We start from the raw sequence: 16,267 nt of genomic DNA, 5'->3' as shown, positions 1-16,267 counted from the left end.
GATCAGAGACTACTGATTTAACAAGTCTTCAGGACTTCCAATTTAACAAATCTGCATTTTTACAGGGACAATAAAAGCACAATTACTAATGACATTTAAGATCCCACCTGCCTCAAATGTCTTTCAGCAAGTTGCATTAGTGGTATTATAGGCTTYACCATGATGTAAAGCGTGTATGAAGCACAAGCAACTCTGTCTTTCCAAGCATAGCAGTCATGTTGCCAAGAGTGCTCAAACAAACTAGGCTTAAATGATYGTATTTAAATATGTATTATTATTAATTTAAAATCTGTAGCTGTCAAAAGTTGAATACCTAGAGAGGAAGTCTGATCATTGACAACCTTTATCTCTGATTTACTTCAGGAACCCTGAATACACACCTAGGTAACCTTGTACTGAGAAGAACTGCTTTGAGGAAGGATGCCCATTCAGTCTRTAATGATTTATCACATTGGTACTCGTGCATTGGCTGCAGCTTTGCAGATCATCAACTATGGTCCTTGCTCATGTTTGAAGACTCATAATGAACTTTAAAAGCCTATCACACAGACTAATCTATGAGCTTTACAGTGARCTCTAAAATAAAAAAGTAGAAAAGGATTCTTCAACTAGATATCCTTGAATAATGCACGTAATACTACTGAAAACAGTTGTCAGACTTTCACTGAAAAAAATGTGCTTGGATGATCCAGTAAAAGAAGAGAAAGAAATCCCTAATAGCTAAATTATTTTAAACCTGATAAGATGCTACTGAATTGGATGTTATTCTCCCACTAATAATATTATGGAGTCTAAGTTTATAGATGATACACATGTCTAAAATGAGAAAAGGACAGGGGTTGGGCAGACACGTTATGCCACTGAAARCTAATCCTTAAATTTTTTGTAAGAAGTATCTGTTAAGGTAGTCAATATTATCTCTGCCTAAAAACTTTTTTTTCTCATACCTTAAGGTAACAGGTTCACAAAAATAATTAGAATAAAACAGACTAGACYAGACYAGAATAGAATAGAATAGAATAGAATAGAATAGAATAGAATAGAATAGAATAGAATAGAATAGAATAGAATAGAATAGAACTGCCTGATCAATTCAGGGCTGACCAAAAGGTAAAGCAAATTATTAACAGCATTGTCCAAATGCCTTTGACACACAGACAGGCTTGGGGCATCAACCCACTCTTTAGAAGTCTGTTCCAGTGTCTGCCTACCCTCTTGGTAAGAAATATTTCCTAATGCCACATCTAAACCTTCCCTAGCACAGCTTTGAACCATTCCCACACMGAGGTCARTGGACACCCCGTGCCCTKCCCCTCTGCAGGGAGCTGGAGAGAGCCATGAGGTCATCTCTCAACCTCCTTTTCTTCAAACAAGACATACTCAAAGTCCTCAGCCAYTCCTCATGGGACATTCCTTCCAGCTTTCATCAGCTTTAGTGTCCTTCTCTGGACACATTCAAATATCTCAATGTTATTCTACTTGAAACCACCACCAAAATTAGGGGTTTGTGTATTGGTTCTGACAGAAGATGGCATTCATGATCACTCTGCTCATTCTGCATGTTTACTGAGACTGTACCCGTGCTTTGCCTTACCCTGCAGCAATCAGCTTGCAAGACAGTGTTGGCTTGATCCCTAGGCCCTTGTCACTCAGCATTCTACTCAAGAGTTCACCCTCTTACTTTCCTCAGTGTTACACTACCTGTGTTGCCCTGGCTACATATGCACTCTCTTGCTGCTCTTACTAGTCATTTTGGTCCCCCTGTCTCTCACCACACACTCATCTTGTAGACCTGAAATTATTTTTATATCAAATCTATAGGGAAACTACTGGATTACATCCATTGCCTGGGTCTACAGACAATCTATGTGCTTTCCATGGTTTCAGCTGTCAGTAGCAAAAAAGGTATTTTAATGCCCCTAGAAGACAGTTGGCTATTGTGTACAAATTTCAACATGGTGTTACAATGACTCAACCACTACCACAACTAAATCACTACTAGTATAATATTCAATTCTGTATATTTTAAATTTCCTTCATACACACATGAGGTGAGCATCATTACTCTTACTTCACAAAGTGAAAAGCTGATGCAGAGAGAAGCAACTGGATAAAATTACCCAACAACTAATGGCAAAGCAGAGTGTGAATTCAGGTCTCTTGGGAAACCATATCCAATGCTTGCAATGAATAAAGTCATACAACTAATTTTATTTATATATGGCAGCTGCAAATTTTTTAAAGTAAGATTCACTTCTTTTGAGGCATCTCCATTAGAGAACATTCTGGTAAGTTTTTTTGAAAATCTTCTGATGCAATCAGTATCTGCAACAATTCAATGAAGTAATAGATATATAAGAAAATCCTMATTAAATCTGCAACAGAGGAATAGAAGATGAATGTGTAATTCAGAATCAGATGTTCTGGTATTCTCCTGAATTTTTAATGTTTCYAAGAAATGCACTAGCAACAGAGGAGCACATCTAGGAGCAACTATGGATGCACATTTGCTCATGTACACATGTACCTTTTTAACAGATCTGAACTTCACTTTATGGCCTTCCTTCCACACAGTTGCATTTACCTCAGCAATGATCAGAATCAAACCAAAACCAAAATAACTCCTGCTGGATCCAAACCATGTGAATTAACAGGTTAAAAAGCAGCAGACACTATACTTCATATCTACAAAGTGAGTATTTACCTCTGACAGCATAACCATCTTTTACYGATGCTGGAAATGGTGGTAGATTATCTTTTGCATATACATCTTGAGCAAGGACTCGGCCCATTCCATCTAGAAAAAAGAGAAAAGATGATGCTCTGTGTCATTACAGTGAGTGAAAGGGGGAAACAAAGTTAGCAGTGTGCTCTGGTAGGTGAAATGTATGTGTATAGGACATACAGATCTCTCAGGCTTTTGATTTTTGACTCTACATAAAGGAAAAAAGACTGGAGTCTGAAAGTAATGATAAATGATTTTTTCAAGGCTTTGCTCCCGGTTATGGTGGAATTGCTGGCAGTAGATTTGAATGCCAAGTATCCAAACCCAAAGGTGATAGCTCTGACTYAGGATCAGACAGAAAAACAAGTGTTTGTTTCTACAGGACAAGCTTTTCCCTTAAGATCTCTTACAGATAGGTATTTTCTTTATTTTTCCTTATTTGAATTTTTATTAAATTTATTTTTTCAAAAAATGTAAAATGACATTTCAAAAGTCAATCCTGTGCACAAAAGGTGAGAGGTGATGAATTGAGAATGGTAACTACAGACAAGTTTTCACAAATGGGACAAAGAAGTTTGGCAATAGATCAGCTTCACCTAATTGCTGAGAGCATTTCTGCTTAATGGAGGGTGAGTTCATATAAGTGTCAGGATTATTTATGTAAATTTACACTGTTATAGTTCTAAATATTTTAATAGCTGTTTCAAACATACTCTTTCTCCTCACTTAGCAACTATGACTGATGAGCTGTAATTTGGCTCAGCCTCCCTGTAGAGACTGATATGATTTACTTCACCCTCAGTCAAGTGGCTGGTACTTTTATGGCACCAGCAAAAGCTTTTTTTTTTTAGTATGATATGGAACAGAATGGAAAATATGTAACTTACCCCTTGATACAGTGTGAGAGAGAAAGCAGATTCATTACATGTGTGATTAGAGGTACGGGGAAGGGACACGGGTCAGAACTACTGAGACAGCATGTCTGGATTCCAGAATGTCTAAGCAGGAGAAGGGCAGCTCAGCTCATAATAGAGGCCACTGCTCCTAGGGTGCATAATAGCACAGGAAGGCAATATCCAGCTGAAAGTATGATGGACTGAGAGGATGATTGATTATTTCTGCCAGGAGAATTTGCATGGATACTTCCTTCAGAGATCATGAGGCATGCCAAAAAAGAGAGACATGCATAAAGTGTGTTTCTTATTTTACAGACAGGGAAATCAGTCTGGTTCTAGATTCACCAGGAAGGCAGAAGACCCAGTGCTGTACAATAAATGGGACAGTTTTGTTGAAAAGTGCACCTACTCAATTTGAAAACATTCAGCTCCAGTGAAGCAGTATTATAGTGAAGATTATATTTATGTATTAACATGAAGTGATTTAGTTAGCAATTAATTATCCTAACTATAACATCATTGTACTCACATCCATATGTATTAACTTTCAGCCTGAAGTAATATTCATGCTGCATTGCTCAAATAAGTATTCCAATGAAAATGCAGCTAAAATCAGTTAAAGCAACTAAAAAAGCACTTTTGCAGTGGCCATTAGTTCCCCTGTGCAACCCTGCGTGTCAGTGCCTGTGATACACAATATAGAAGTTATTAGAAAGTTCACAAAAGCTTGTACACTTATACTGAGTAAAAGACACAGACATTTAAATTATAGCATAGAAAAGGCAGCTATCAAAGGCCTAGTAAAAACACCCTTTGTTCATAGATGCATGAAATCTCATACAAAAGTGATACTTCCAAATTTAGCAGTCATGTTGTGCCTTCATTTTGCTTCTTGTCTGCATGCAAAATGACACCAATTAGAGCAAAGTTGAACAGTGTGTTCTTGGCATACTGCCATGCAATATTTGAAAGGAATAAATGGCTAGCCACTAATGGCAATGAGTTTCAGTACAAGGAGAAAAATATAAGAATTATTTGCTGAAGCTGCCTTAGGCATTTTAAATGAAGCAAGTCAGAGGACAATCTGAAGTACATCTATACTCTCTTTTATTTAAGAAATTATTCTAAAAATACAGTTTGACCTTATTTTGCTTAATTGTAATGCAGAAAGATGTTCTGCATTATTTTAATGCTATCAAACTGCCTCTTGTGATGCCCATATCTTTTTAACACAAAATGGAGAATGACATTAAACTCACTTTTCACATGAAGGTATTAGCTAAGCTTAGGTGGTGAAACTGGTATAATTTTTGATTATGAAGAACTTTTTGATTTCTCTAGGGCACAGCAATAAGACAGATCTAGTTCTAGGAGATGATGGATGCTGTAAATATTGCTCTGGTAGCACTTYGGCATGATATGAAAAGTCAATCCTATCAAAACGATCACCACAGTAAATGTGCTGTTCTCAGGCCTAAACTCATAAAGCGTAGATTGCTTCTGCATTATAATTTTATTAGCAATTAAACTTCTGCCTCTTATTAAGTTTCAGAAGAATAATCATAATCACGTTGTCTAAAACTTAACCTTATGTGCCCACAGAGCTATGTTCAGGTAACTGCATTTAGTTGGAATAAAAGGTTAATTGGGGGCTTCATATCAGACATCGATGATGGCATGTGGGAAATACGCTTCAGATGCCTTTGGTTTATGACACTTCTGTAAAACGCTTTAGAACTGCCCATTTATTTTTAAATATGAAAGAGGTTAAATCATCTATACAGACACTAAGCAACACACTTACATGCATGTCAGTCATGTTTTGAAAGATAATTTTAATAATCCTCTCCCTTACGTTAGGAGAAAATATAGATTTGACAGACTACAGCACACCTTGACTTAATCAAGAATAAAATTAGGACTGTACTGGATATTTGTACACCATAACATTCAGCAGCTTTATTTATGAGGATGAATGCTACGGAATATGTTTAGCAGAGTAACTAAATCAGGTTAGTTATTAATTAGGCAATTACCATTCCCGAATTTTACATTTCACTTTCCTTGGGGAGAAACTGTGCTCCTGAAAGATAGTTTTCAGAAGCTCAATATTAATTCAAGACACAAAATCACAAAGAAAATAAACACAACACAATATCACTTTTCTGAATACAGTTTCAGATCTAGAGAACTACATTTTTATTTTCTGAAATTAGATGTATATGAGCAGAAAAATAAATGAACCCATAACTAAATGAAAAACTGGTTCTTCATTGACTGCTTTTTTTCAAAATTGACATCTTTTATCAAACACATATATATGTGTGCATGTGCACACATACACATACACACACATATGCCAATACAAAACAATTCTATGTACTTGTGTGTATAATATTGTTGTGATCACTTAAGAACTTCTGAAAATTAATTTTCATCTTGAGATTTGTATCTGTAGATTAAGAGAATTGAATTTGCAGTATCACAGACATGAATGTGTCCTTTAGGATTATATGTCTCTTTAGGAATGTGTCTCTTAAAGGTTCAACCCTGAAATTTCATACTATATACTTGGAAATCTTGTAGTGCAAAAATAAGTGTATACTACTTGAAAAATAAATTGCAACACAATTTCATGCTACAGTGTAAAAATACGAAGAAATTGTTGGTACAATTATGTGAACATTAAATCAAGAATCTATCTCTGAAGCTATTGTTACCATCACTCTGACGCTTGTGTTTTGGGTGAAAAGGAAGAGGGTCAAAACTGAAGTGACTCAGCAGACTGAGTTCATTATTTTTGAAAGAATAAGAGTGCCAGGAATAACAATACATATGTCCTGGACAAAATACATATGTCCTGAATCAAAACTTCTTTTATGAAAAAATGAATAACAATCCAACAGTACCTTAACAGTGTCTGACTGTTACTTTGATACCAAAATAAATATATGATGCACTTATTTTTCAGGGAGGCAGATGCCAGTCTTTCATCCTTTATTTCAGGAGTTCAGTGCTGCATACATAGCATTTATTTGGACTAAATGTACCCAACACTGCAGATCCTCATATTGTTCACAAAGGGCTGTTTTAGCAAAGACATTTGACTGACAGCTGTCCAAAAAGGCACAATAGTTATGCTCAGGCAGTTACGCCTTAATGCTTTCTTCCAATCTGCACACCATTAAAAAAGTGCCGGGTGCATAYTCCTTGGTGATCCAGCATTGGTGCCTTTCTGAATGCAGGATATGGAGCACCTTTTCTGAAATCCTGCTGCCAAGGCACAGGGGAGCACTGAACYCTGCCTGGAGCGACTAAATGCACASGTGTGGTACTACAYAGCATCTGCTAAATCAGTATTCCAATATAAAGACATCTTGAAGGCTTGTGGTAGCACAAAGATTTGGCAAAGAATATGAAAACTGAACTTTCGAGCCAGAAGACAAAACATGCCATTCAGAAACCTTCTGTAGCTCTCTGCTGGCTGTAGGTCTTAAACTCTGCTAGCATAGGCTGTAGCCTATGTCTTAAACGTTTTTGCCTCTTGAGGTTTATAGTTCCACAACCTCTTTGCTCACCACATTACTTTTTGAAGATGTGGAGAAGGTTTCTGCTTCCCTTCCCACTTCAGATTTACTTGCCAGCATATTTCCTGTCATGTTTTTGTAATGTGCCAAGAACATTCTCCCAGATAATGCCTAGCAGAAGCAAGGCACTTAACCAGCGTTATGAACACAGTATATCAGGAAGGAGGATAGTTTAGCTGAATAAACTTAAGAGGTGCCCTGCTAATTCCTTTTAGGTCCAGAAAATCACTTCATCTACCCCTACTTATTCATGAGAATAGATGCAGTTACAAAGTCACAAAGTCTGATATTTTGCTTGCTGTTCGGTGCTTTTGAGGACAAACTCACTGTATAAATCAAAACCAGTTACTCTTTAATTACAAAGTTTTGATAGATCAAACATTAAAAGGAAGCAAGTAGCAGAAAATTATCACATTCAGTGCAGAATAGAAAAGGAATTRTGTTTATGAGGAGAAGAGGAATATTCTAGGATGACTAGTAGGCTAACTAGAAACTGGAAGAACAGGCAGAGATTAACTGTTAAAGATACAGACATGGAAAAAAAGTGACCTGGAATCAACAGTCCCTTTGCTTTGATCATTAACCTTAGAATGGAAAGGGGCTTAGTGACAATCTCCCATAGTAGGAGAACAGAGTGAACTGATCACAATACAGCCTAGAGCTAATTGGCATCCATAAAAGTCCATGTTACCCACTGAGGCACATTCAGGTTGAGTTTAATGTTTGCTACATGTAATACAACCAAAAGAGAATAATTCACATATTTTATTAAAGTTCCATTACAGACTCCTTCAGGGAACAGCACTGAGTTCAGTTGACATTCACCTAATCTTGAAAGATTTCCCCTACTATTGGTATTTCCTAAAGCAGTTTCTCCTGGAAAAAGCACTGTTTCAGACACCAAGAAGRTTGCCAAATAGGGAAGTAATCACCCTCCTGCTCACAAAGAATCCAACTTCAAATACCTCTGTAATTGATGATTTCTGTTCCAAGCACTGGGGTCATCTCCAGAACTGTGATGAAGGCCTTGTCCATAGATGTCAATGGGAATGGAGACATGCGATGTCTTCTTGCTACCTTGGTAATGTCAACAGCACTGTGACCTGCAGTGAAAAAGAACCAAGTTTATGTGTGCTACAAGGAGCAGATCCATGTTGTGAGGTCCATTTAAACCATTTCACTGAAATTAATCTGGCACTTTGKAGCAAATTAAATTGGTTAGTTATCACTACTGAGCTTTCATGTCAGACAATAGGAAGACACTGTATTCAACTAGACTCAAGAGAGTGTATATTCATCCTTATTTATAATGAAAAACATACCAGAAATCTAGATGAGTGTGAAAAGATTGGTTAATCCAAAACAGAAACCCTTCAAGGTGATGAAGYATTTTACACTGAGGATGATAATCTGAGACTAATTCAGTTCTATGAACACAGGCCAATTCACTCCATTCTGTTCTCCAYAAACATCTCAACATGCTATGTGCAGTGCACAGATAAAGCGTAACAATGGACATTGCGACTGTGAGCCTACAGACCAAAGGTGAGATGGAAGTCAAAAGGTTTGAGAGAAAAATAGAGACAGCACAATGAAATCATTGGGCAGTCAAGACAGCAGTGATTCCAGCTAGTAGGCATCCTACCCATTGCCCAGATTTTGTCGTCACCATAGCAAAGTGTTGTTTAAATGTATAGAGTGAAGGCAGTAGGACAACTTCAGGAAAGCTTACTTTTCCCAAGTACATGGGACATGTAGCAAGAAGATATGACAGAAGTTGTTTGAAAATGAAGCCAACAGTGCATTTGATTTCATGATACTTACTGAGAGATTAAACAAGGGGACAATAAGTTTTGGAGGATTTTAAGAGTGAAGATAAGCAACTGAAGAGAGAACTATTCCAGGAATACATAAACAAGAGTAACAGATACAAACCAAAAGATAAAGACAATTACAATTGCAGAATATCTTGAAAGGATTTACCTAGAACAAGAAGGTATTTATGAAAGCCAGAGTGGATGATGTTCTGTATGTGATATGTAATGATATTCCTGAAGTAACATAAATTACAATACAGAAAGCATTAACAAATAATAGAAACTATTTTTTAATGACATGATTTTGTTTTGCAGTCACTACCCCATTTGTTGCTGCACATGCCTTCAGATTCTGGAAAAAAAAATTGCCTTAAGAGTAGTCTTGTAAGAAAAAATAAGTTAAAAATAGCATGACCATCACACAATCTAAGTCTTTCTTTTGAAGAGAAGGGTTCTCAATTAATTTGTATATACTTGTTCAGCACTAACACATGCTTGCCTCTTATGTGAGAGACTGTTCGCTAATTATTTTTTGCTATTAACACAGTAATTATCTTGCAGAAGAAGAAGTAGAGGGAAGTAAAACTGTCCACCTAATTCTTCCAGAAATGATCCTGGAAGAAATCATTTAAACAATTTCTTTGTGCGTATTTAAAAGATAGCATGATGATAAAAGCAGCACTGTGAATTTGTCAGGCACAAATAATTTTTAATTTACTTAATTCCTTTCCTTAAGACACCAGTTAGCATTTGGAGGAAGAGAGAAACAGCTGATGAGACATCTTCTAACTATATTAAGACTTCGCACACTCTTAAACATAACTTTCTCATAAGCAAACTAGGGAGAAATGATCCAAATTAAACTATTGTAAGATAAAAGTGTAACTAATGGAAAAACTGCATTTCTGGTTTTAATAACAGGGAACTCCGTAGCCAGCTTCCACTTTCAGCTATTATGCCTCTTTTTTTTGCTAACAACATCATTAAACTAGAAAAGGAAAGCATGTGTGAAACACAGTCAAACTTCCCACATTCGCCTCTCCCTAGAGAAAGAAACCATGTCTTAGCAGCACAGTAATTCCTGTAGGTCCAACAGATTCCACAATACAYGATAAAAACATTTTCCTGATATTTTGTTTTTAATTAGAAAATATGAAGGAAAATGCTAAGAAAAAAATAAGTCACAGCAATGAAAGCTGAGGGAATTGTGCGGCAGTGAACAACCTTTATGCTACAGCCACTAGGTACTTTTATGGTTTACTGCTACTTAAAACTCACCGTTAGCTCATTCAGAAACTAGCATTTCACCTCTTTAACCCTTAAAAAGTGATTGAATTCACAGGTTTTGAATGCTTTCAATGGTCCCCAGAGAAAAACCTTCAAATTTGCAAGTCTGTCCCTAGTGCATGCGATTTGCTTAAGCCAAGGGTTCTGTTAAAATCTTCTGAAAAATGCATTCGCCAACACAGATTTTTTTTGAAAATAGATAAAATTTCCTAATATCTGAATTCTTTTTTCCRACATCAAAAGTAACACCCATTATTTCTGCAAGAAAAGCCAAGAAAATAGAGCCTCTTTAGGTTTAACACTAACATGAATAAACTTAATGAAGAAAGGAAGACAGATGCTGGTGTAAGTACTAACCTTTTTCTCTCCTACTTCTTCCTACAAATGGCAACTTGTCTATTAAAGGTATCACAYACGTAAACAGACCCAGAGACAAACAAATGATTTTTTTAAATTCTAAAATTACTAAACTTGTAATTACTTTAATTACAAGCAAATGACATTAAAAAACCCTCAGCTTTACCAAGTTATATTTCGCGAATGTGAAATGTCAGATAGCTCTAAAAATAACTACTTACATTAAGCTGTATTTTGTACAACAAAATAATCCTCTAGCTTTGAAGCAGCTAATTCAATTAGTTGCATAAGGTAGAAAATTCTTGACAATCTTCTCTTTTATCACCAACACAACTTCCTATTCCTGTCATTATACATATATATATATATATATATACACACACACACACATATGGTGGATCAAATTTTAGACCAGAAAAGATTCCCACAACACAAAGAAAAAGAATTATGCAAATGAAACAATACATCATTTGGATCAAATGTAAATTCTTAACCTTTTCATTTTTTGGTTTGGTTCTATGTAACACAACATTCAAATTCATGTTCAAGTATGAAAATAAAAATCATATATATTTGAGTTGAGAATTTCCATTTTCATTGTCTCTGAGTGTTAATTCTTGCCCATAAAACCTGCACACACATATTCTTTACAACAAAACAGCACCACAAACAACAGACCTCTATGTCATTAGAAAAACAACTTGAAAGAATAAATTAAAAGGCAACTTTCCATTAATACAGGAACACTATGAGCCATTTACAGTTTTACCTTTGAACAGGATTTCACTGTCTTAAATTATTAAATTTCTTCTGCAAACCCACTTAGCCCCACCTCTGATCTATCACTTGCTCTCTTCTGAGCAGTCTTAGTTTCTCAATAGAGGTAGGAAGTTTTTGTACTTACTTGCTCTGAGGATGTTCTCCTTGCTGCTGCACCTAGACTGGACCTGCAGAGAGAGCACAGTCTATGAGCTACAGAAGCTAACAAGGATGCAAAATACAGAGACAAATTGGGCAAGCTCCTGGGATCTAAGACAGAGGCTATACATACTTTCAGCAACATTCTTACATACTTTGCATGAGATAAGTATATTTAAGCAGAAGGGTAGTAGCTGMTGGTCAGAATCTGATACGAGCAATTTGATTCCACACCCCTCCCATAAGAAACAAGATGGCCTAAGGACAGTAAGAGAGAAAAATCAAAGAACGGTACTTAAGATTATGTGCTAAGCTTCAGTCTTCAACAGAAAATACACATTTTCTTATACAGTTGTAATTATAGCAGCTCTGAATCTAGGTTTGATGATTAGACAGAATACTAAGATAACTATATAAAGTGATTTAAAATTCTACTGTTGGTATTTTCAGTTATTATAGAGAGTCACAAATATTCAGTTTCAATTGTTTSGATTCTGAAGATGTTTAATAAGAATTCCTTGATGCTTAGCTGCCATTGTGCTATTCCAGATGGATTTGTCTGACTATGGGGAAACTGGACAATTCACAATATTCTAGTATTCTAGTAACACTAAATATTTACAGTTCTATCTGTTTACCCTGTGGATTTAAAAAAAAATGTATTTTTTAAGAGTATCAGTCCTGCAAACACAACACAGTTTAAATTTTATCTATAGTGAAGCATGGATTCTTGTTAATTCTTCTCACATTTGGAAAAGTAGCACAATGTATAATAACCCTGAAGCTGCAAGTTTTTAGATGGACTACTGTCAGTCCAGCTGACTGAACTGGCAGCACTTGAATAAAAAGCATTTTGTGTGGACAAAAGACAAAACTCAAGCTAAAGTAAACTTMATGGGAAAACAAATCTCTGAGATAGTAAGAACGAATCCTTCCCTTTTATAGTTATTGACAAAGGTTTTTTAAATTTCAATGAGAATATTAATAAAGCAAAACTGTGCACATATAGTGAAAGAACTGGAATAGCACAGGTCATGCTGAGGGTGTAATTTCCCAGCAGATTTGTCTCTGCTGAAAAAGCAAAGGAGTGAATCCAGATTATCTTACAGACCTCATTTTGAACTTGCAGTTAGAGAAAAAATGCCTAGAAAGTGAATATGTATGAATCTAAAAACTGATGAAGAATGGTAAATGCCCAACCCCTCAAAAGCTGTCTTCAGAAAGGAAAAACCATTTAAGGCTGAAACAAACTGTGTCCCAGCTTCTAAACCTCTTTCTTCTGTTCCACAGCAGCTTGCCCCAAATAGATATTYACATAAAAAATTTGATTCTACAGCGCAACACAGTCTACTTATTGTAATGGAATAACTTATGAAAAGTAATGTTGCAACTTAGAGTGGGTTATGGTGTCCTTCCCTGAAAAAAACTCTTGTTTAACAAAAACAAACAGAAAAACCCCACACCCTCCTCCCTTCCCACCAAAAGTACTATACAAGAAAACTGCAAACAAAATATTAATGATGCCCAAATTTGGCCCAGAGTTGTTTTACCAGATTTCAAAGGCATAACATCAACTCTCTTTAGAAGAAGTAAATATTTACCTATAATTTATCAAARGACAATTCTGGACCAAAAAGGTGGTGTAATGGTAGGAAAGAAAACACAAAATAAAGAGAAGCACAGCTTGAGAGAGGGAGAGAGAAGCAGGATGGATGTGGCAAGGCAGAAGATGGTGTATGCAAAAGGAGGCATGGGCCTATGTGTGTAAGACTACTGTTTAAAATGGAAGAGGCTCTCTAATTTCTCACTGAAAAACATGAAAAGAGAAAATGAGGAATGGACCTGCTGCAAAATAACCAAGCGATTCAGCAAACTGTGGAATGAAACTCAGTGAGATAACATAGTCCTAAAGAAAAAGGCAAAAAACCAAAAATACAAAACACAACATTTGAAACGATCTACTAAAACAAACTAAGTAAAATATGTGATCCAAAGGACACAGATAAAAGCTACTAGAGAAGGAGGAAAAATGTTAGCAGACAAAGACAGTGCTAAAGAAGTAAAATGGAAGTCAAGAGAGAGTCTTTCAACAAAGTGGAGGAACAGAAGGAGCCCAAACCCATAGCGCAAAGCAATGTTTGCGAATGGAAAACAGCTCCTTTGAGCAGTAATAGTTACTCTCGAGTTGTAGCCTCTATTCCTCCTCAGTTCATCTTTAAGCCCTTCCAACCTATAGTGGAGCTAGTGTATGGACAAAAACAAGAGATTTATAATGAACAGAGCAGCTGAGATTTGCAGATCAAATCTTCTAATATTAAAAACGTGCTGACAAAGTTTTGCTCTTAAAATGTCCAAATGACAATGGTAACAAAAGACAGCTGGCTTCACATACAGCCTCTTACAGGTCAATTTTTAATTCTGTGCACACAGAGGACTTTATATTTACTTTTTTATTTCTTACACCCAGCCTAAAGTTTCCATGTTATCACTCACCTGATGGGCAACATATGCAGTATGAGAAATAATTTGCTTCCCACAAATTTTAAAAGCAGCTGTGGAAGAGGAATCCATGATAATAAAATAAAAGGCTTGATCAGCTAGACTTGATCGTTTCCCAACCTATGCTCACAGCTGCAGAACACAAACCATGTTTTAACATAACTGACATCAAAATTAGTCATTATATAATACTTCTGTTTAATATGAATTGCACATTTTTTCCTAATTTTTTTTTTTAAATCAAAATTCCAGTAAAATGATTTTAAATTAAACCCACCAGTTTTCTAACAGATACAGTTTTGGCAGCAATTGAGCTTTTTATAAATGGGGTCATGTGCTTTAAGTGCCTTTTATCATATTAATTATTACTACTTTGTTATTTGTTACATTTACAGAAAATCTGYATTCTTTTCACAGCTATTGTTAACTGAAGAATCCATACTACATTGCATATAGTACCATGACTAACTGGGGAGGGTTATTATTAGCATATTTACTATAATTCTTCTCATTCRTAGGTAGCTACAAAATAACAACTTATGGCTATCTTTTCTTTCACAGGGAAAATATAGATTTATTGTTTGTGCATTCTACAGCCTCTTGGCTCACAATATATCTTGGCAGAAGATACACTGGGCTACCAGCCAGTACCATTCCCTGCATAGTTCAGACAGAATGTAACCAAACCCAAAGCATTCAGTTCACATTAYTCTGTATTTTAAACAAACTGGATTTTATGTTCTTGAAGATGTAACTTCACCATGCTGTAATGCAGAGTAAGCTTTCTCCCACAGGCTGAAGCAGTAAATAGAATGTGAAATAAAGTACTCAGAAACAAAGAAAGTGAATGGTAAAAATAAGGAGTCCTGCTGACAACTTCTATCACTCATGATTGGTCTGAAAAACAAAATCAATGACTGTACTAAATTTGATTTACTTAAATTTACATATGTTTTGCTGCAAATAAAAATCAGTCTAAAAAWTTTTTTATAAGAAAAATAGAAAAAGACACAAGAAAAGTTCATGCTACAAGTGAAAAATTCATGTGAAAAAWAACAAAAAAAGAAAACTGAGAAACCCTTTATCACTTTACCATGACTGTTAGGAATTGTTAGAGAAATTACTTACCTTTTAAAAGTCATAACAAGATTAGCACAGAGTATTAAGTCAGCTCTTCATTATGGGAGGTACAATTAAAAGCCATTGGTTATAATAAAACAAATTGCTAGACAAAGATGAAGAGTTTCCAGCCCAATATGAAAAGCTAACTCTTACGGGAGTACATTTTAACTCAATATTAAAACATGAAGAACAATCCAGAACAATGACATCAAAACATGAGTTACCACCAACAGAAAGAGCCCATTTCTCAGGAACACAGAGACTGTAGGAGGCCGACCCATAACYTTTAGCATTTATGGGAAAGCACATTGCTCCACTTTGAGGAAAGCATGCAATATGTGGAACCACCAGCAGAAACCCAAACATATGCAGACACAGAGGACTAAGGTACAGCAGAGGGAATGAGTTCGCCAAGCTGTAATGAAGGAAGCAGGGTATGCAAAGCACAGCAGCCATTAACAATTGAACTGGATTCCTCTCACTGTCTCATGAACACCAGRCAGGCCTGTTCATGAGCTACTGCACCTACTACACTTACTGCTGCTGACAAAGTGCATAACTCATAGAGCCTTTCCTCAAACTTCASCAGCTTTATGAAGACAACTTATCCACTGTGATGTGGGGAACTATGGGGCTGCTGCTTTTATTCTGCATGTGATTTATTAGTAATTATATAACCTGAGCTCTGTACAATGTACAGTGTACACATGCCATTTGAATAKTCTCTGAAATACTTGCCTGCTTTAAACAGATTTCAAATCACATGTGATCTGATTGATAACTGTAGGGTTTGCACCGGGTCTTCTGCCTAAAATACCTTTTATCCTCTAAGAGTGTAACATACATTATTCAGTGTCTMTAAATAAACAGACTAAGAGAAAACTGAACCTTGAATAAAAATGTCTCAAGCTGCTGTGATAATACTGCAAAAACTTGATTTTGGCTTGTTTTTCTAAGCAATATCCATAAGGTTAAACTAGGAGCAAATAAAAAAAATGCAGTGAAATACATTGTTGATTTCATTAAAAAACCAGCATTAGAACTTGTTAAAAAAACATC

The 16,267-nt window shown here is 35.9% G+C and overlaps 1 protein-coding gene across 21 annotated transcripts in view; it reads right to left on the bottom strand.

Moving 5' to 3' along the window:
• Window positions 1-16,267, bottom strand: part of GPHN (gephyrin) — a 275,952-nt gene that overhangs the window by 40,489 nt on the left and 219,196 nt on the right. For 20 of the 21 annotated variants that reach the window (XM_057382120.1, XM_057382123.1, XM_057382122.1 and 17 more), the window contains 3 exons: window positions 11,574-11,616; window positions 8,174-8,311; window positions 2,705-2,797 (listed from right to left, as the gene is read on the bottom strand). In XM_057382120.1, the coding sequence (XP_057238103.1) occupies window positions 2,705-2,797; window positions 8,174-8,311; window positions 11,574-11,616 (274 nt within the window). Of the gene's footprint in view, window positions 1-2,704; window positions 2,798-8,173; window positions 8,312-11,573; window positions 11,617-13,765; window positions 13,829-16,267 lie in introns of all 21 variants that reach the window. The other variant, XM_057382141.1, reaches the window with a different exon arrangement.

This window comes from Malurus melanocephalus, unplaced genomic scaffold (genome assembly GCF_030028575.1).
Source record: "Malurus melanocephalus ecotype Western Australia unplaced genomic scaffold, MMel_1.1 scaffold_551, whole genome shotgun sequence".
NCBI lineage: Eukaryota > Metazoa > Chordata > Aves > Passeriformes > Maluridae > Malurus > Malurus melanocephalus.
This window is presented reverse-complemented; position numbering and strand designations above follow the sequence as displayed.